At 38.3% G+C, this 22429-nt stretch overlaps 1 protein-coding gene across 7 annotated transcripts in view; it reads left to right on the forward strand.

Annotated features, from left to right (window-relative positions):
• ASXL3 (ASXL transcriptional regulator 3) overlaps positions 1-22429 on the forward strand; it is a 128897-nt gene that overhangs the window by 67008 nt on the left and 39460 nt on the right. For 3 of the 7 annotated variants that reach the window (XM_035316560.1, XM_035316559.1, XM_035316558.1), the window contains 4 exons: positions 37-158; positions 12641-12758; positions 13721-13840; positions 18964-19127. In XM_035316560.1, the coding sequence (XP_035172451.1) occupies positions 37-158; positions 12641-12758; positions 13721-13840; positions 18964-19127 (524 nt within the window). Of the gene's footprint in view, positions 1-36; positions 159-2108; positions 2176-3077; positions 3824-4868; positions 5247-8693; positions 8803-12640; positions 12759-13720; positions 13841-18963; positions 19128-22429 lie in introns of those variants that run through there. The other 4 variants (XM_035316561.1, XM_035316564.1, XM_035316562.1 and 1 more) reach the window with 4 other exon arrangements.

The following is a 22429-nucleotide window of genomic DNA, read 5'->3' on the forward strand; positions in this document are numbered from 1 at the left end:
CAGTATTCCTTTTTTTTTTTTTTTCTTTTTATAAAGTTTGCCCAAAGCAGACATCTGAAGAAATGTCTTCCAATCGTGATTCGAGCCTTACAAATGCACCAGTGCAAAGCAAGCTAGTATCTTCCTTCCAGCAGCACACGAAGAAAGCACTTAAGCAGGTAAGCTCCTACTGCCTGGTCATCAGTTGGCTTTCCTCTGGCTTGGGTGTCAGTCTGATATGAACATGATTTCAGCAGAATTTCAGGATGTTTCTGAGGGGATTTTTAGGGCTTTGTTTAATGATGTATTGCTGGGTTTTTCTTCTTTTTTCTTACCTTTTTCTCTTTTTTTAACTGATGGTGCAGTCCTGCCATTTACTGTGGTTTTGATTTTTATTTTTTTAAGTGCTTTGCAAGTAAGCAGAATTGTTTGTATTAATCCGGTTTTTGTGTGTAACCACTTAACACTGGAAATTTTATGTGAGGCTTAAAATAAAGCAAACATTTTGAAAGAAGTTCTGCAGATAGGTAAGAAGCTGGGTATACTTGCTCTTCAGTTTTTCATTATGGTCTGCTTAGTAATATTTTGTGTACTGTATCTGACATTACAGTGTATAAGAGTGAGGTTGTTTTTGTTTCTTGAATAACCTGTAATTTGGATGACTTAGGTTGAAAGATAAGTAGTAAAGTTTGATGAGAGTAACTGTGTGTTCAAAGTCAGATGTTAACAGAAATCGTTAACTGTGAAATTTATTTTCCAACAATGCCAAATTAGTTCAGCTTACAGCGGGGCAAATGAAAAACTAAAAAACAACAATAATAATAATTTAAAAAATCAATATTTCTTCTCAGTTGTGAATATGTAGAAATTGTTTTATTCAGTAAAAAACGAAATACAACTCTTCAAAAATGTTAGTTTAACGAGATGATGTTGCTTTAATTTTTCTGGTAACTGCTCTCAGTTATGTTTAACTGAAGTATAGTATTTCATGGGGCAGCTTATTGCAGAGTTGTTGATTTAGGCTTAAATTAAGCAAAGCCTGTCCACATCTCCTTCTTGAAACACTTAAGTACTTGTGCTTAGTTTTTCATGCGGTTTGAGTTGAAATCCACTAAAATTAATAGACCTTTATTATTCATATAAGGTTATCTTTTACTTACGGGTTTTGAGGACTGGGGAGGATTCTTAGGTTGGGGTCTCACAACTGCTTGGTCAGGAAGGTTTGGCAGTGCACAAAGCAGCTCGCTAGCTGCTTGGATAGTTCGGAGAAAGGCACGCAACTTTTTGGAAACTTCTGTATAGATCTTTTATAGTATGTAAACCTTCTGAGGTGTGGAGGGATCAGGGGAAGGGAAAGGAGGAAAAAAAGCAAAGCCATGAGTGTTTGAACTTGTGTAAGCTGTTTAAACTCTGTCATTTGTTACTTAGCAGATGTATAGCACTGATAATAATTTTTAAAAGGGCAAACTAATCAAAATAGCTTAATTAATGTAAAAAGTCATAACATTGATGGAAATCTTTGAAAACATTCCCTAAGGCAGTAGGGTTAGAGCAGCATCGGAAAGTTAAGTAATCAATAGAAAGAAATCAGTTTTAATTAAGTTAATGATAATTAGATCTTGTACTTCAGAGTATGAGATTATTAGAGCTATCAGTAAAATGTTTTCTGTATGTACAGTATTAGACAAATGTACATTTGTATGGTGGAGTGCTAGAGGATTTTTCCTTTATTTTAATTTTTCTCTAAAGCTTCAGATGTTGGCTACTGCCATATGCATGCTTCAGATTTGATTTAATTTGATATTGCAGCAGAGGAGAAAAAAGCTTCAGCAGTGATTTTCTTTCACTTTCCAGTCTTTCTATTGCTTTTATGAATGTGCACAACACATAAAATTTGTACAAAGAAGTGCCTGTACTACCTTTTGAATACACAAAAAAAACATACAGTTGATTCAATACTCCTCCAACTGCTGCTAACTTACCAGTTCTGTGCTAAAGTAACAGAAGATGAGCCATCAGCATACTCTAAGCAAGAAGTGTTTATACTGTATAAGCATATATATATATACTTTATAAATGTCAGAAAGCAGTCTTCCCTAGCTATTGTATTTTTTTCTGTTACTTAACAGTCTTCACAGAACAAAAACTGACAAGGTAGTCTTTCAACCAGTTTCCAACTCAACTTATTTAAAAACAGTAAGTTTTGATTAGCTTGATCTTGTATTTGTTTTGTTGTCCATTAAAATTAAAGTGAGAGGCAAGCTAATAGTGTGAAGTATTGCTTGAAGATCAGAACTAGAATTTCTCTATCTACTTATTAGCCACTCTAGTCATATGCCATTCTCTTTCAAGTGTTATGTTGGATTTACATATGATCTGATTTTTAATGAATTCTAGAGGTATTACTGGGTTTAGATTGCAAAGAGCAATCTCACGTTTCCTGGTAACAGCCTACGTTTTAGGATGTTCTCATGAATCAAATTAGTCACAACACTGCAGTTCTTAAGCTATGCTAGTAGCTTGGAGGACGGGACATTTTCTGAGCCCTGGCTATTGGTCTTGACTTCTCTCAAGTAGCAGTGGATCTGGGGTACTTTGCAGGGGCCAAGAAGGTTTGCAGTTCCAGTGGACTCTCAAAAGGTCTGCTTCACAGTTCAGACCATATTTCCTCACCTTAAAAGCTTGGGCTGCTGTTCTAGTCTGGCAACTTTCTAGCTTCGTGGCCTTCCGTCGTGTCATTTTGCTGGGAGAAAGGTTGAATGTTTCACCACTGAGTGTATTTCATGTTGCTTTTTTCATTTTTGAGGAAGTTTCAGTTTTGTTCCTGAATAGTATGAGTGTCCAACAAAATAGTTCCCGTTCATGAGGGCTTAGACAAAAGAGTCTGTGGTGTAGAGCTGCCTTTTATGCTTGTCCTTCTGATGGCAGATTTTAAAGATTTCTGTTTCCCTTTTGCTGTTGGAAGTGCTTGGGTATGCGTGCCCAGCAGCTGCTTATCTAGTACCATTGAAAGAGGGGTTTATGGCACGCTGTCACGCACTGATTTCCCATCAGTACTGATCAGTTCCACACTGATTTACCTCATTTTCACACTTGAGAATTTTGGCATGCAGACCCATGTCAGGACCTCTTACCAGGAAAGTGCTGAACTACATCCGCATCTGCTAACAGTGGTACATGATCACACTACTGTGTGAATTATTCTTGCTCTGGACAAGGCTAACTCAAGTATGGACATCAAGTCATGGCATAGTGTCTACCATGCTCCTCTCTGGTCCAGTTTCTGTTCCATTGACTTGAGGTGATAACTTTTTTGGAAGTCTTCGCTCTGTACATATTTGTCTGTATCTATCAAGATATTCTTGGAACATTTCTCAGAAGAAACGATCATACCTGCAAACTGGCCTCACGTAGGTAACACTGAGCATGTGTGAATATCCAGGACATTGAGGTGGTGTTAGTGTCTGTTGGACTCTGATAGCCAAGTATAAGAGCACCTTGTCCATCAGTGTACCAGTTGGTTCCTGGGGCAGTACCAAGAGAGGATAAAGAACTTGAAGATGCGATATAACGATGTCTGGGATGATATTAGACCTCCCAGACATGGAAGAAAATCCTGCCTCAATTTTGGCACTTTGGAATCAGCACCAAGAAGGGTACCCATAAATTTTCTGTTGGGAGAAGAGAAGGATACTTCATTCAGACTCAGAATCTGAATACAGACCAGGACATGTCTGAGACTGTGCTGGGCATCCAGATCTCTTTGTAGAGACAGAACTCCAGAGACAGCAGCCAAGTGGGTTTGGGAGGAGAGAAGCTCAGGAAATAAGGGAGTCTACACAAGGTATGTTACTGCTGCTGCTTTGTTTTGTTTTTCTTAACTTTGGGCTTTGTCTGCATGCTTGGTGGCTGGGTTCGTAATATGTGCCACTATTTTATTCATAAAGTGGGTAGATGCAGTTTTTCATGGAGAAGGAAGCACCCATCCATATGATTTGTTCTTACAGCAAAAGTGGCAGTTGTGTGCCCTTTGTTTCTTAACGTTGGATGCTGTCAGGCCCCAAGCAGTAAGAGAGCTATGGGGGAAGTTGCAGTTTGGCTCATGTATTGCTTCTGAATTATAGTACATGAGACCTGTATAGCTCCAAATAACATTTCAGGCTGAATTTTCAAGCACATCCATAATTATTATCATTAGAAACCAATCTACAATCTTTCTGGAGCAACAGAAAACAAAATTTCAGAGCAGAATGGCGAACAGTGTAATTTAGCCCTGATTTGCCCAAATTCACAGGACTTTCAGGTTTTTGTTCATTTGTTTGTTGTTGTTTTTTAAGGACACAGGCATCCAAGTGCCTAGGCTGGCACTGATGGTAGAATCCTGAACTCCCTTGGTGCTGGTGTGGATTTGCTTTCCTTTCTTCACCTCAGGCACACCGCTTACCTTGCTATGAGAGAAGAACAAGAGCAAACTCACCAGTCTTGCTCCCTCCACACTCATTCTGTTAGGACTTCTCTCCTTCAATACAGCCAGATAGAAGTTATCCGGAAGCATTTTGCTGTCCTTGGAAAGTAATCCAGTATGAGTCTGTCTGTGGTGTCTGTCCTTTGACTCATTTGAGGAACTACTCACTCATATGTTGTGATGCAAGCCTGATATATTTGCCTGCCCTCCTTTCCCTTCTCCCCTGAAGAAATAAAGGTGACAGAGGAGATCATTATGATTATGTCCTGATCACAAAGAGTTTGAGCACCGGGTGTCTTCCTGAAAGTCTTTGAAATTCCAGTGTGAACTGAGAGAGGTTTCTTGTACTGAATTCCTTGGTAATAGAGAGCTTGTTGCACTGTCTCAGTGTCTGTGTTAACCATTTTCCTATGTTTCATTTCAGATACTACGGATTTACCAAGGACACAATTGGAGAATTCTGGCTCCCTAGCTGAAGCATTTGATCAGATGTCTGGCAACATAAGTGACGATTCTTGACAAATTTTCCTGTCAACAAATGGAAAACAAGAAAAACATGTTGCTTTTTGACTACTAGAGAGACATGGGAAGGGACAGTGGAATTTACAAAATGCGTTCAGGAAAATGGAATTTTGAAGATGATAAACTAAACTGATTTTCTGATTGCCAAGACAAGTCTAGGGAAGAGGACAGAGAAACTATGGCAGGGAGACTGCATAATGGGGAAAAGAAGCTGGAAGAGCAAGAGTTCCAGCAGGAGCTCTTCAGGGAGTACATGCATTGCCCGAAGGCAGGCTGCACGGTATGTCCCTCTAAAGGTCCCTATGCATGGGCAGCATGTACCAGCTGCTCAACACAGTGCTTTGGTAAGACGCAACACAGTGTTCATGGGACTTTCTTCCGGGTCATCCCCATGGTCCTCAGCCATTACTTGTGACGGAAAGGAAGGGGCAGGAATCCACGTGATCCCCGTATTCTTTTTGTACCGCTTTTTAATAATTAACTCACAATTGCTGGGGCATTCTGCTTGTTTGTTTTCCCTCTGGGGTTGTTTGCATAGCATGCTTTTTGCAGCTGTCCTGCATGTTTTCTGTTTTAATAAATGTGGTTTTCAGAATTCATTACTCTTAAGACATATGAGAATTTTAAAGCAACTTTATAACAGTACCATGTTGCAGCATTGTTGCCCACACTACTTCACTGTTGGACAGAGCCCCTCACCCAAAATACGTCCATGAAGGTTAATTTTGGTTACGTTTACCACCCCTACATAGTGGAATCCCCTTCCCAAATATATGTTGAGATTCATGCTTAGTTCTGGTATGTAGATGCTGTTTCTTGTCCCAAGTCTCAGTCAGCCAAGCTGATGGCAGTGGCCAAGTTCTAAGCAGTGCACTTTTCTGATAACAGTTTTTCTTTAAGTAACCTAGGGTACTATTTAAGAAGGATTGGTCATAACTACTGTCCTAATGACAAATACCATCACTGTAGATGAGACTCCCATTGTGTTGGGTACTGTGCACAGCAGTCAAGCTTTTCTAATGGTGTTGCATGACTTTTCCATACACTGGCAGTGAGTCTCGAAGTGATTATCTTCTTCTGGGTCGTATGTAAAGAACAGCTTTTGATTTTAATGTTCTATAATATAACAAATTAGACCCAGGAGAAAATGAGTCTGGGCTTGATTTTGAAGTGTATCCTAGAAATGGTTGGCATTTTCAGGGAAAGACAGGATTTGCAATGGCTCACAAATCTTCAGGGTTCTGGGAAGCCTCCTACAAAATGCTGACAAGCAGTGATGTACCAATGCTTTTTTAGGAACTGTTGGGTAGGTCCCCAGCAGACTGTGTGCTCTGGGTGTAGGGCATGTAGAATGCAGGCTGGAGCAGGATGTCTGGCATAAAGACATTGCACTCTAACTGCTTACATTGGTGCAGTGTAAATTGGTGCCGGTCTCCCTGAGAGGTAGTGTGACAGGATATTTTTGCTGGTAGAATGGTAGGATGGCCTTGTAGTCCCCCCGCTATATTTTGCACTTTTTGCAAGAGTATATTTGTAAATTTGACCTAAAAGAAAACATTGAAGATTGTTTCAAAATTTTCTATGGATGTTGCTGTATTTATTTTGTTTTTTAAACTTATTTATGCAAACTGTTTCCTTACCTATATGTGCTTTGTTATGCAAAGAAACAAGTTTCCCCATAAAGCACTTTTCAGCTGATAGTTGTTAGTTGTTTAATACTACATGATTTTATTTATTTTTTTAAGTATACTCTTCTCTTTGGAAAAAAAGTATCATTGAGTCAATCAATGCATGTGCCATCGTCATTCCCATTCACATGCAAGTCAGAACAGGTACTGAACACCTCTCTCATTTTTGTCCTTCTCTTTTGGTTTTGTGGTTGGGAAAGAAAAAAAAAAAAAAAAAAGGTACACTTTGCAGTTGATTGTGATCTGCAGCAGTGGTAGCTGTGAATGCATTATTGTACCCCTATAGAAGATGGTGCTGGCTTGCAGGTATAGGGACATGCACAGAAATGCACACATTCTCTCTGCACTACAGATGTCCAAGCACTTTATTTCATAGTTGGTTAATACACAGAAAAATATTCCGTTGTTAATGTGTACTATAACTGTGTGTAAAGACTCTGACCGCTACTGGGATCTAAAGAACAAATACGTGGCAAGAAATTATTTATATTCAAAAAAAAAATAGAAGTGCCACAGGGTAGGAGGATTGTATTGGACAAGCATAGACACTTAATCTAAAAGTGATTAAAAGAATGTGAAAATAAAACCTAGGTCTCCAAAATTCCAGTTATTCTGCCACTGCTCTTCATCTCCAACTGATCAGTTGTGTACACTTAGCACCAGTGCTGTTATGTGTGGTGTATGAGTCTGGCTGGAAGTATACTAATCTGTTCTGTGCTTTGGGAATGACACTTCATATTTGTAGTAGCTTCCATGAGAGATCTTTATTGTTGTTTTAATCATACATTTGCATGCTTATAACTACTTTTAATATATGTTTACTATAAGAAGGGGTGGCATTGCAAGAATAATAATGTTATAGTATCAGTGTGTTTACTCTTCATGATTTGTGGTGCTTGCTGTTTTATTTTAACTGCTCTGTGTACCCATGAAACAGGTTGCCACTGAGATTTTAATTTAAGAGAGACGTGGGAATTAAAGTCTGTCTTAATTTTACTAACAAAATGAGGGTGAAAGAGAGGACAAAGAGTGAATTTTATGGTGGTGTTAAGTGAATCAGTGATAAACTATAAATTCGTCTCATCCTTGCCAATTCAGGATCCATGACCATAATGTAGAGTTCTTATTTATTTTGTGCAGTAGGCTTTTCTCAGTGTATCGTAGCTTGTGTTTTTCACATGGCAGAATGGAAGACTTCCATAGCTTTATGTTTCTGATCCATAATGTGTGAAATTTCAAAGGTTATGTTTCACGATATGAGTTTCAGAATGTAGGCTTGACATTTATAGAACAAATAGAAATCCGGGACTCTGTTGCTTAATGCAACCAAGTGTTACATATCTTTGTTGTTAATAACTTAATTTTTAACATTCTCAGCATGTCATGCATTTAAGCTCAAATGAAAGTAGTTTTCTGCATTAATGGTTTATCTCTATGCTGCATTTTTTCATTATGATTTGAAAAGTTGTGGGAAAGAAAAGTTTAAAAAATGAAAGCAAAATGCTTGACATTTTGCTTCTGGGGCTCTTTTGCGGGTGTATTTTTCCCCTCTCTTCAGCTACCTTTCAGTCTATATTGTTTCCTTTCATTCCTAGTTCATGAAAGGCCTTTATTATTTTTTTTATTATTATTATTGAAGAGAGTCTACCATTTTGTCACATGGGTGAAGAAGTCTTTCCTATGTCAAAATCAACTACATATGAAAAGATTGTTCTTAAGAACAGATAATGGCATTCATGAGCCCTCCAACACACTGCTACACTCCAGCGGGGGCATAAACTTCCCAAAAATGAGGAGACCTCTTGTGACCTGTTTATGAAAACCATCTTGGAATTAGAATATCACTGTTAATTGCATGACATTTGTCTTTTGGCATGTATCTTTAGAGTTTGTGTTTTCTTAAAACTCTTTTTTTTTATTCATGTTATGTTTTCTTTGGATGAAAGTGGATCGATAGGTTTTTGGCAATAAAATAATTTTATTAAACAAATTAATTATGCCAAGCCCTGTATAATGACCATGGCAGTGTTATTCAACAGATGGTCACAGGTTATGTTTCATGAATGGGAATATTGGGAATTCTCCATACTCATTATGTACAAGAGATTCACAGATGTCCTTTGCATATCTGCTTGTGAAAGGCTGGATGTAAGTACTATATTTTGGTGGTGATTTTAATGTATAACTTGTATGCCACGTGACCTTTCATTTTCTTTCTCTCCTGTTTTATTTATATGCCATACAGATAGGACAGCAGTAATGTTTTACACACTACTCTACCAGTGATCTGTTCTAGGAATTTACAACTCACAGCTTTTTTTTAACTGAAGCATTTAGCGCAAAGTTGTTGAATAAATTTGAAAAGTAAACAGAGTTTCATCTCATTAAAGGAAAATATTTATTATGTAAGCTATCATACATGCTATATATGTTTCTATCTTACTTTCAATAGTAAAAATGACACCGTATCATTTGATAGTTATTGGCTCTTTCTTGCAGATCCATGGGCAATTCAGCTAAGAGCTCATATATCTCTAAATATAGATGAGTTGTAAAACATTGTGTCAGTGAAAGATGCTGATGTAGTTTGTGTTAGTTACTGTTTCTGTTTCTACAATGAGAGCTGGAACCATTTTTCTTTGAAATAAGTTATAAAATTTCTCATTTTCTTCAGTGGTAGTTACAAATTTTACTCATCTACTTTGTGTTTATTCCCTTCACCAGAAGAGCTAAAACTAGAGATTTATCTGATTGTGGAGACAAGGAAAGCACTAAATTAGCTTGGTACACTGAAGGCTCAATATAGCAAAGCATTTGGTGTGTGTTTCACTCTGAGTAATCCCATTGACTTCCAAGCTAAGTAGAATTAATCTTGGGATACAAGATTCTTGTCTTATCCTACAGTAGTCTTGTATCCTAAAATTAATATCCCTCAGGCGAAGTGTAGAGCAGCTATATATTCGTCCTCAGCAGAAACTGCACACAATGCCCTTGGTTTATACTTAACTCCTTCTGGTGTTTGGCTTTACTAGAAACTAGGCTTCAATCTGCATCTTCTCCCTGTGCTGGGTTGCTCATGGTGTTTAGTTTTCATGCAAAGACTTTTCTAGCATCAAATTTGGACCCTGCAGCTTTACATCCAAAATAAAGATAAAAAAAAAAAAAAAAAAAAAAAAAAGTTATGATTAGTTGGGTATAATTTCTCCCACTAAACAGAATGACTGAGCAAAATCTCCACATCTTTACCATACATGTCAAATGTTAGATCATTTACTTGATGCTTTAATACTCTGCTCTCCTGCCTCATATCTTTCCTTTGACACGTGGATAGAGAGGCATAGGGATGATTATTAGTCTGTTCTCTAGGCACAGCATAATTTGTTGGTATCTTGTGTTAAAACTTTGACTTAGATTTTGCTGTTCACATAGTTTTCTTTTTTTTTTTTTTTCCATTCTACAACATGACTTTTGGCTGTCCATGTGTATGTGTCTATTCTGCCACCTTGGGTCATCCTGTACAGAACTGAACTTAACTATGGGCCCTGCATTGTGGAGTTGGAGGAGGCAGTGAAATAATGAATGTTAGGGGAAAAAGGAAACCCTAAAAAGCAAATGTGTATCAAAGGGAAACATCATCTTTAAGGTTTGTGCATCAGTCTCGCATATTGAGGTGCTTAGCCTCTAGCGCAGGAGTGGGCTGTGCTGCAATGTAAATGGTTCTGGTAGTGGCATCTGCCTGCTCCCCGCCGTGTTTCTTGCCTTTGTGGCTCTCAGGTCTCGCCCAGGATGTGCTGGGATGGGTGCCTTGGTTCTGTACAGCCACATGAGCACGGTGTGCTGCCTGGAAGTGCCAAGACATGGCCTTCCCACAACCTGAGAGAAGGTAAGTGAAATATTGGCTTGGCAAACACTGGGTCCAGCAATGAGCGCATCACCTGGGGCATACAAACGTGGCCTGCCTGTCACAGGTGGTGTTACACCACGTCCTGCTCCCTCTCCTCCATGGCAATTGAGTCTAAAGCACGGAAAACTATCTGCGAGGCTTTGCAAGGGATCTACTTTTGTCACAGTGGTGGGATAAATCATTAAAATGGTGCTTCCCTAAGATGCTAGCAATGAGGTGGTGGTCCTTGGTAGAGGTGGAGGTTGTCTTGGAAGACCAGGAGGAGGCTGGAGAAGAACATGGGGCATTGTTTGGGCGCTTACTCGTTTGTTTAGGGAGGATATCACTGAAGATGGTGTTTTTCTCTTTGTTCTTCATCATGTAAATCTGGCCATGGGGCAACAATACAATGACTGGGTTGTGGTTATACCGGTATATTGTTATCACAGCAGTTGGCTGTCTTTTCACTTAATTTTTATTGGACTATTTGTTACGGTCTAAGTGGCATTACTGTTGAATAAGGGTCACCTGGTTTGACACCTAGCTTGGCAGGACTGTGCACTGGGGTACATTTTCAGTATTTTGGGGGAACTTACTACTTGAGAATTTTTAATGTTTTTGAATTTTGTGTCCGTAAGTCTGCCTGTCCTTGCCCAATACCAGTGTGAATTTTCTGTCTCAGAAGTGTTTGAAGTGTAGGCTGTTCTTTATTGCTTTCTGCTTGCGTCTTTGGTTCAGTGCAGATCTGACCAGCTTCTTCTCTTTGTTTGATTTCAAGTGTTGTAATTTGCTTTTTATTGCACAGTGCTTATGTGTCTTTTAAGAAGTGTACTATAAAAGGGGTTAATCAATGAAACAGCTTTTATGTGGCTTGGTGTATTTTATGTTATATACTGTGTTATTTAGAAGAATAGAGTGATATTGATTTCTTTTTTTCAGAAAACTTTTTTTTTTTTTTTTTTTAGCTGAGCATTTTGGAAAGATATTGCTGATTAATTGAAGATACAGATTTTAACCTTCTAAGTCATAAGTCATTCATGCTCATAAAACTGCAGGGATAATTTGTGTCAAATGTGTTCCTGGTTGATACGGTATTACTTTAATAAATCCCCCCCAAGATCATAACACAAATTGCAGTTGAAAAAGAGAGTGCAGAGTAAGATTGGAGGAAAATGGGAGGATAGAAGAGAGCGGTATTAAGCCCAGCCCATCCTGATTAATTCCAGAATTTTAATGCTTGCAAGTGTATTAATAGACAAGCATTCGTATTTGTATATTTTAAGATCTTTTGAATGAGGTATCATTTTCCACGTAAAACAATCTGGCAGGTATTTGTTATTTCTAACCTTTAAATATTTGGTATTACATTATCAACCCTGTAGTCGATCCATTTATGAAACACAAAGCACTCCCATTTGTAGAGATTTATTCTTGTATCATTTTTTCCGAGATTTGCCAGAACACCATCATGTTCGTGTTCTGAAGGTTAATGCCCAAAGTCAAGCAGGCAGAAGCCAAGTGCTGCAAGGTTTCCAAGATTAGGACTGATTCCCTTCACAAAAATAAATGATTCCTGCCATGTTCAGTGATTTTGTGCAGCACTACTCACGGCTGAGTGAGTGCATCAATACTGTAGTCCTTACATGCTGTACATACTGATGACACTCTGTGTTAACTTGATTGACTGAGCAGTATACTGGAGAGGATGCACCTGCGAGAGATGTGCAGACATATATATTTTTATTCTGGTTTTGAAACATTTATTTTACGTTTTTTTTACTTGGAAGTCTTAGTTTCACATTCCATGGGTTATCATGTTGTGCTGTTAAGGTAGAGCAAACAGTTATGTGCTTCTTTGTTGTCAAAACTGTATTGGAAAATGATCTAAGGTGCATCTTCTTTCTCTTTATAACCAAAAGCCTGATTTTATGTTTTAAAGGAAAATGACATAAAGGGGACGAGTGTGAAGTCTGGCAAGTCAGTAGCTATGTAAATTATGCTTATTTTAAGAGATTCAGTGTAATGGTAGAGAAATGTCTCATGTAATTCACTTACGAGCAGTGTTTTTTGTTACATTTTTATGTTTTGTCATCATTTTTGTAGGCTTTAAGACAACAGCAGAAAAGAAGAAATGGAGTCTCAATGATGGTAAACAAGACTGTTCCTCGTGTTGTTTTGACACCATTAAAGGTGTCTGATGAGCAGTCGGATTCACCTTCAGGTAAATAGCTAAAGGACTATTTGCAAGATCAGTGCTAGTCACAGAGCCTTCCTCTGAGTCAGATGCGTAGCGTACAGAACTGGGGACTGCTGAAAATGATGTTTCCACTTGGAGGCTTTGTTTAACATCTTTATTTCCTTATAAAATCTGTGACTCAAGGACAGGGATTTTTCTTTAATTTTAATAAAGAACTGAAGGCACACAGTAAAATGGCAATTGATAATAGCAGCAGCTTTAAAGGAATGCAAAGTAACATTTTGTTTGGCTCTGGAACTCTAATGGAGGACCACATGCTGGTATTCAATGCCATAAAAAGGAGAGGGGGAAAAAAAGGCAAGCTTCTCTGTGAATGTGAATTTGTCTCTCAATTCTGCGTTGCAATCCTTTTGTTAGCTTTTCTTGTTCTGGTGCCATTCTTATCACCACAGCATAACCTTGACCTTTAGTTCTGGTTGTTAAGTTTCTTCATTTTAAGAGATTTCTATGTCTGTGTTTAACACAAATTGACAATTGTATTTCCAGGCATCTCTCTTCTGTAAGTGTTACTTCACAGAAAAATGATCTTTTTTTGCCTTTAAATTGTTTTACTGCCCTATAACTTGGGGTTAAAATATTTTTAAAGATATCTCTTGTGCATTATAGGAAAACATTATTTTTATTAGATCAGTGAACATTTTTATTGACTGTAGTATTCAGTAAACTTTAGTTTTCGGTACTTAATTGATTTATTGATCTTTTTCTTCCATTTCCTCTGATGATGAGAAATTGTATTGTGACCAGAAAGGTGGTTGCCTTTCAGCAAGTAGATGTCAATTTTTTTTAATCCTATTGTTGCTTTGTTTACGGGGAGGGGAGGTTGGGGGGTGGGGGTCCCCCCCCCCCCCCCCCCCCCCCGCGGGAAGGGAGGGCTGGTGGTGCAAGTGCATCAGTGTCATGTTTTGGGTGTTTTATTTTTTCCTAAGGATCTGAATCTAAAAATGGTGAAGCAGATGGTTCTGATAAAGAGATGAAACATGGGCAAAAGTCTCCAACTGGAAAACAAACAAGCCAGCACTTAAAGAGGTTAAAAAAATCGGGTTTAGGTGAGTAGGAGTAAAATAAATATCTTATTTGTTATTTTAATATTGAGATGTTTGTAAACTCAGTGTTCTATTAAAAAGTTTTATTTTGCTGGTTTATATCTGTCCCTTTCTCAAACTCAGAAATTGACCCTTTCTCAAGAAGGTATCTTTCTTTCTGGCTACCTGTAAAATCCATAGGCATTTTTTTTCCCCCAGAATGCTTTTCTGTTGTTGCTTTTTAAATTTGACAGACCTAAGCAAGTGCAGACAGAGAGGTCATTTATCTGTTAGTTTCTGATTGCTGCATTATGATTTTTGGGTGGGTGGCAAGGGGCGGGGTAGCAGATATTCTTTGTTTGTGTTAAATTTGCTTGCAGTCTAATACGCATTTAATCCCAAAGAGAATAGCATCTTTTCTTACATATCCGTCCTATTAGAAGTTAACCTCTTTTCTTCACTTGCATTTTTCCATTTTGTATCAAGATTTGGCACATGGTTTTTGATTGATTCTGATTCTTTGGTTGATTTGTTTCTTCAGCTGGATCCTTAATTATTTTTGAAGCTACATCTCTTGAGGTGGTAGATGTAATTTCTGGTTCTTATTTTCCATGTTTTTAGCAAGATCCATGGATGTTGATCTGTAATTAATGCAGAATTTTCTCTGAAGAGATGCGAAGAGAAAATTCTCAACAGCTCCATGTGATAGGCAGATTTTTCTGCTCTGCATGAAGCATAATTGGAAACGTTCCCTAAGGAACAGAAACAGTAGTATTCACTAAGACTCTTGTCTCAGCTAAAGTAAAGTAGAATAATTACATAACTGTCTTTACAAAGGACCTTTACATTCAGCAGACTGCTGAATCATTTAGAGAAATATTTTTGCTATGTGACCATGTTGGGGAAATTAGAAAACAAGCTTTTCATAGTAGCTGGGTAATCCTAAAAAATATTTTGTCTGTTTTTGTGGTGATAAGATTCTTTTTCTTTATTAATGACCTGACCTAGTTCTATTTTTATATATAACAATTCTGTAAAATAGCTTGAAGATATTTTACTTCCTAAATGTCATAGGTTGCTTGTTAAATACTCTATTGCCAGTTCCTGGTGAGCTGTTTCATGCAACCTTATTGTATCACAGCCTCCCATGAAACTGTATTTTGGTTTCATATATTTTCTTCCTGCAGAATATTTATCGATCTCAGATGGATGCTTAGTGTCTATGTTGATCAAATGGCATTACTCAAAACTGAAAATACTCTCTCAGTATTACAACTTCGCTGCACAAAGATATGTTCAATTTTTAGATTATTTCTTGTAACTTTTCTCTAGATGTAAGACTGAGATACATAATTTGATGTATCCATTCTTCCCCAACCCCAGATATTTCATCCAAATGGCCTCTGGTGCCAAATATAAAGTGAATACATTAGATTTTTTTGTGGATTTCAGGATAAATTCTCCAGTCTTTGGGGACATGATCTTTGGAAAGTAGGGGACATTGTGTAAGGTTTAAGGGTTTCACTGATTTCTGTCCTTTTCCTATTTTGATTTTCATACTTTGATGTAGAAACATGGTGCTCCCACACTTTTCATAGGTAATTCTCTATGTTGGAGATTCATCTCTTCTTTTCCAATTTTGTAAGCTTGTGTTTCTCATCTTCCACATTCTGTTTCTGATCTGGCCAGTGGTCCCCCAGACTATGGTAGCAGCTACATAAGGATTCAAAATGTCTTTCTCTGTAGAAAAACAGTATGAAAGGCACTGGCATATGCTCTGTCATAACCTTCTATCCTTCATAGTTACAAGTAACTATGCAGTAAAGTCATATGGTCAAATTTCAGAGAGTGGCTACTTTTCATGCTACTCCCAAACATTTCCCTAAATCTCACTATAAACTCGAGACCTACAGTAAAGGTCCTAAAGCTAGGAAGGATGCAGGAGAGAGAATTTGTTCCAGTGGTATTTTTTGTTGTTGTTTGTTTGTTTGTTTTTCCTTTGGCATTTGTTGGTTTTGTTTGGTTTGGTTGAGCATGGCAATGCTGGCCATCTACAGTGAACTACTGGTCGGTTATCCTAGGAATAGTATAGATATTTCTTCAACAAGTTGGTAAAGCTGCCGTAGTAGCCTGTAAGTGGTAGCCAGTCAAATAAATCAGAAAATGTGTAACTCTGGCATCCAGAATTAAGCTTGAGTTTCTATTACTCTCTTGGCCTCTTCTCGCCATGAAAATATCTACCAATGTAAGATGTTACTGACTTTGCAGTCATACATTTTGGTTTAGTGTGGATCATCTACATATGTATGGTTTTCCTTAGAATATGAAGCATTAGCCAGGGAAAATGTTACTCCAGTTTGAAGATGGGAAGTGTATTCTGCACTGATTAAAGAAAGGAGTATACATACAGGCATTAAATTTGGATACATCATACTACTTGTGTTACACTTGGGGATTGTATTCTTTTTGCATTTATATTTAGTGGGTGGAACAGATGGTGAGGACAGTTTACTGTGATGCATTCATGAAAATGAGCACTTCTACACAATTGTCGTTTCTAACAGGGCATTCATTTTTTTGTAATGGAGTCTTTGCAGTACTGAAATACTGTATGTTGAAAATATGTGTTAGAAAAGGTTATTCTATGCTGAATGCAAAGCGATCCTTGTCTCATTCAGTTACTATTGTTTGCTAATAAGTAAAAGGAAATTGCAAGAATGTTTGTGGGAGGCTGTGAATGAAGGGGAGCATATCAGTTGCAGTTCTTGCTGCAAAGGGCTATGTGAATGTTGAATACCATCAGTGTTCATAGCAGTGGAATATTCCCTATGATTGTTTTTTTTTTAGAGATTCTGTAGGAGTTTGTGTATGACATAGTCAAGACCCCTTTTCTAGCATCATTGAAATATTTGGAAGAACAACAAACCAAAGCCTGGAGGAGTTTCCTGGGACGTGTTAGAAGTCTCTAAGTTGTTCTGGCTACCTGTGCTCCTCACTTCTTCCATTTCTGTATTGAGTATTGCAGTATGTTAAGACTTGAAGGCAAAAAAGGGTTATGGCAGTATGTATATATCCTGTAGCAATGGTAGTTACAGAATCACAGAATCATCTAGGTTGGAAGAGACCTCCAAGATCACTGAGTCCAACCTCTGACCTAATGCTAACAAGTCCTCCACTAACCCATATCCCTAATCTCCACATCTAAACGTCTTTTAAAGACCTACAGGGATGGTGACTAAACCACTTCTCTGGGCAGCCCATTCCAATGTCTAAAAACCCTTTCAGTACAGAAGTTCTTCCTAATATCCAACCTATACCTCCCCTGGCTCAACTTTAGCCCATTTCCCCTCGTCCTGTCACCAGGCACATGGGAGAATAGACCAACTGCCACCTCACTACAACCTCCCTTCAGGTACCTGTAGAGTGTAATAAGGTCACCCCTGAGCCTCCTCTTCTCCAGGCTGAACAATCCCAGCACCCTCAGCCACTCCTCATGTTTCTTGTTCTCCAGACCCTTCACCAGCTTCATTGCCCTTCTCTGGACTCGCTCAAGCACCTCCATGTCCTTCTTGTAGTGAGGGGCCCAAAACTGAACGCAGTACTCGAGGTGCGGCCTCACCAGAGCTGAGTACAGGGGGACAATCACTTCCCTGGACCTGCTGGCCATGCTGTTTCTTATACAGGCCAGGATGCTGCTGGCCTTCTTGGCCGCCTGAGCACACTGCTGGCTCATATTCAGCCGACTGTCAACCACTACTCCCAGGTCCTTCTCTGCCAGGCAGCTTTCTAACCACACATCTCCCAGCCTGTAGCTCTATTTGGGGTTGTTGTGCCCCAGGTGCAGGACCCGGCACTTGGCCTTGTTGAACTTCATACCGTTGGCCTCAGCCCATCAGTCCAGCCTATCCAGATCCTCCTGCAGAGCCTTCCTACCCTTGAGCAGATCGACACACGCACCTAACTTGGTGTCATCTGCAAACTTGCTGAGGGTACACTCAATCCCCTCATCCAGATCATCAATAAAGAGAACTGGCCGTAGTACCGAGCCCTGGGAGACTCCACTAGTGACTGGCCTCCAAGTGGATTTAACTCCATTCACCACGACTCTTGCTTTTCAAAGGAATTTATAAGATATCTTGTAATATTATCATAGAAATAAAACAAAATGAGGCCAGGCAGGACATCCAGTGGTCATCTAAATTGTTTGTTAGTCACAGAGCAAGATCAGCTATACATTGTTACTCCTGGGAGATATTTCTCTGCAAATTCTTAAAAGTTTTCCACTGATGGAAATTGCAGTGCCTCCCTATGGATTTAATCTGGTGTCTTCTTGTCATATGTGCTTAAAAGCTTTATTTTCCCCATATCTTACCAGTAATATTTCTTAATGTAAGAGTTTAAGCTTTTTTTTTAAGTTTTTACCTTTGCTATCCGCTGTGGTCAGTAAAAAGACATTGGTCTTTACCCCTGTGTATCAGACTTTTATATAATTTTCCCCTTCTTTCTCTGTAGCCTTTGTCTTATTTTTCCTCATGGACCCTTTTTTATTGACCTCTGATAATTTCTGCTGTTGCCTTCTCTGTGTTTACCATTTTAGATTACAGGTTCTTGCAAAAATTCTGAGAAATGCATGTTTTCAAACACTAAATTAACCCTGTAAATATTCTCATCTCTGTTATCACTGTCTGTTCACACAGGTAGTTTCTAGCAGGTGGAATGAGTTAGGCAGGCCATAGTGCTCTGTGGATGCAGAGCACGGACCCAAGAGAAGCTCTCTGTAATGATTGATTGACATCAGCCTTGTAAAGCAGTCTTTTGCTTGGAAATACATGCATAGAATTATGTTGATGACATTACAAGAAAATTTGCTGCTTCTGCTGAGTTGAGTTGATCTCTTGAGATGGAAGTAAGGATGTGTCTGTTGTGATGTTGACTGGAACATATGTCCTGCAAGAGCTCAAGAAACAAATACAGGGAATGTGAAAGAAGCTGTTACACATCTAGAAAAGGCTGTTACCTCTCTCAGACTGCTGTTTCTGTGGACCTTGCTGTATTATACAATAGAAGCAAAAAGCTTAACACGAGAAATTGTTCTTATTCTCTTCCTTTATTTATGTTTAAAGTTATTTCTTGTTTATTCACTCCAGGACATTTGAAATGGACCAAAGCTGAGGATATTGACATAGAAACACCAGGATCTATTCTAGTGAACACCAACCTGAGGGCTTTAATAAACAAACACACCTTCGCTTCTTTACCTCAGCACTTTCAACAATACCTCCTTCTTTTGCTTCCAGAAGTAGACAGGCAGGTAAGTAGAAACATGCAAAATTTCTTTACTTACTTACCAAGACTTTTTTAGAGCGCGTTTACATGGGCTGACTTGATTGACTAGGAATTGCTCTAGAAAAGAGTAAGAAGAAAATTTCTTCATTAGCTAAATACTTTATTAGGTAAAACTGTTAGAGGCAGAATGAGCGTAAATTTTACCTCAGCGTTGACCGGCTTGTGCTTCCTTTCTTTCTGGAAACTGTAGTTCCGATTTGTCAAAATGGAAACTGGCCAGCAGATCTTCCAAACTTGTAAAATCTCTTAATTATCCTTTTTTATCTATGATGTTGTAGATAAACTTCTCATCTTCAAGACTATTATGTCACATCTTATTTCATCTTTGACCTTCCTGGGCACTCTACCAGCAATGCCTAGGTCAGTGTTAGTTCTGTTGGCTTCTTCTCCTCCTACCCTTTTACACATGCCTATCTATGTGTCTGCTCAGTTCCAGTGCACTGTGTCCATTCATTCATACTTTTTATAAGGATCTTCTTCTTCCAGGCTCACAGCTTTAGGCTCATACTGGTTGTTAATCAGTTATGCCAAGGAGAAAGATTTGAGGAGTAAAAGCAGGGAAATAAAAACACAACTTTGTGTTGTTTCCTACAATGTTTAGTCCTTTGTGCATTCGTTGTTTAGATCGCAGGCTTCTCAGAGCAAGAAGAAACCTTTCCCACAGGTCTAGCAGTTAAAATAGCACAGAGGGCCAGCACCAGTTTCAGTCGCACATTTTCTTGACTTCCAGAGGTAAACAGGCTTACTGATCTCAGTGGGGGCTACTCATGTACTTTTTCAGACACATTCTTAGGCAGCTTACGCAATTAGGGCACAGATTTTTTTGCATATGGTCAGTATCTAACTTTTATTTATTAACTAGAGGATGCAGGTCTCTTAAAACAATGATTAAAACCTGGATCTTAAATCAGTATGAAAAATTGCGTGAATTCGTAACTTAAGCTCTTACTCAGTAGCTTCTACCACAGTAACATAAGGAAAAGCATGGTATGATAAATAGAGAATGAAAAACTGTATTGATGCGCATTTACTCAGCCTCTTACCCAATTACATACTGTATGTTATGGACTAAAGTAATGCACTTTCATAATGGAATATTTGTAAGAGAACATTAAAAAACAAAACCACAGGAGAAACAATGTAAATGTATTTCTTCTCAAGCTCCTACAAGGTGGTCAAAACCAGCACTGACAAATTTTAAGAAAACATTTTCCCCTGCATAAAACAGATTTTAACTTTGTGCCCAGCAAACCTTTTACTGAATATCTTCTATGTAAAATCATGTTTTCTCTCCAAGCATCATAAATTGTAGTGTTCATACATTTAATTGCAAGCACTGTGGCCTTATTTATAAAGTTACTTGAAAAAAAAAAAGTAACTTGAAAAAGTTACTTATTTATAAAGTCACTTTCTTACTTGAAAATTTATTAAAACACAGAGGCTCTAAAGCTGACAGGCCATTCCCCTTCTTAATAGGTTTCTTACAGCACAGATTTTGGCAAGAAAATCAAGAGAATTAATTTAATTATAAGTCCGTACTTAAAGGCAATGCATTTTTTTAAATTAGTATTTCAGAAAATTTTCACATAACGCACGCATTTCAAGTGTTATTTCAAAGGTCCAACACCATGTAATTGAATGGTATTACTTCCCAAGAGAACTAGTCACAAAAGAGTTGTATTGTGACACATACAGGTGTCTTTCTATCTCTGTTCTTCTCACAGTGTTCTGTGGGTTTGTACAGAATACCATATTTTAAGATACATTTAGAAGGCAGAAGTCTTCCTTCACCTCTGGAGGATTAATGTAAATGTATAGCCACCAAGTGTGATAGCTGAAGGATTGTCATGTGGTGGGGAGTAAAGTAGCAATCATCCGCCCAGAGTTCTCACTTTGCAAAGGCTGTAATAGAGAATTTGATCCCTTTTTTGATATCTGAGATTGTGCCCTTTGCTATGCCTAAGGAGTAACATCCTAGATACGGACTGATGAAAGCAATTGAACTGATGTGCTTTTCCTTCCTGTGGAAGTAAGGTAAGTGGGGAACACCAGTGTGATGCTCAAGGATCAAGTGAGGACGAGCAAATTCCAGCCAGGAAGTTCTGGTGAGAGTATCTGAGGCTAGTTGGTCTTCCCATACATGCCAGGTACTTTTGGTCTTCCTCTTCTATTTCTGCTCTCTAAATCAAATGGGGCATCCGTCAAGCAAAAATGCTGTAAAACTATTCCTTAATTTAGCTGCCCATCTCCGGGGGTTCAGTTTCATTGTTTTGTATTGTTGTTTTCTTGCTTCATGTGAGCATTGCTACTTCTGCTCTTCTGGCTGTCATGTGTTTCCTCTCCGTGTGCTGCCCTGCAGTCGGTGACTTCTGTCTTCCCCAGAGAGAGCTGCGTTTCTGTGTTGTCATGTGGATGTAGTATGTGAAGTACTGTAATGAATGGCACTATAAAAATGTAATAGAGTTATGCTATTTGTATATATATAGTGATCTGTGAAATAAATTACTAATGAAGTGCAGTCTCATTTAGGCTTTATTACTGCTCCACATAGAAAAGCCCTATGATGAATGATCCTTTGTCATTTCTGTCATAAACACCATTTTTCTGGGCGGTATAACTCCTCCTCCTTAAATCGTACTGAGCTGAAACTTGTCACGCATATGTCAGTTTGAATAAGCATTTTTAGAAACCATTAGTTAAGGGAGTTGAGGCTTTCTTTCTTTTTTTTGTATGTATGAGTGGCAATTATAAATAAATAACTTTCCTCTCAACCCTGGTTAGCCTAACATGTTCAAAAAAAGTTTAGGTCCAAATCAGAAGCTTCACAAGAAATGTTTTCTGTTTTTTCTCTGGCTTTCAATTTTGCAGTTGCTATTAGGGAGCCTTTTATGGCTACATGGAGCAAAGAGCTTTAGGAAAGATGTCTCAGAATGGAAGAAGTTAAGAACAACTCCACTTATGTTGGCAGTACTATTTTTCCTGCTCCATCTAGATTTTTGACAAAGTGGAAGTCCAGGATCATTTTTTTTTTCAAGATAAATTACATCATCAGTTATTCATACGAGAAATTGATTTCAGCTTGTATATTAATTTAAATGTTATTTCAGTAGCAATGAGGCCTGTGTGTAATTCTCTGTATTCAAAATGCCTGAAAAAGAAATTGGAACAACTTGGCAGTCATGGTAGTAATGTTTCATCAAGGATTTCATTTGCTTTCATTTGGGTTTGGTGTGAATATGTGAATGTTGTTCACAGAAGCAGCCGTGA

The sequence above is a fragment of the Oxyura jamaicensis genome, chromosome 2 (genome assembly GCF_011077185.1).
Source record: "Oxyura jamaicensis isolate SHBP4307 breed ruddy duck chromosome 2, BPBGC_Ojam_1.0, whole genome shotgun sequence".
In the NCBI taxonomy this organism is placed as follows: domain Eukaryota; kingdom Metazoa; phylum Chordata; class Aves; order Anseriformes; family Anatidae; genus Oxyura; species Oxyura jamaicensis.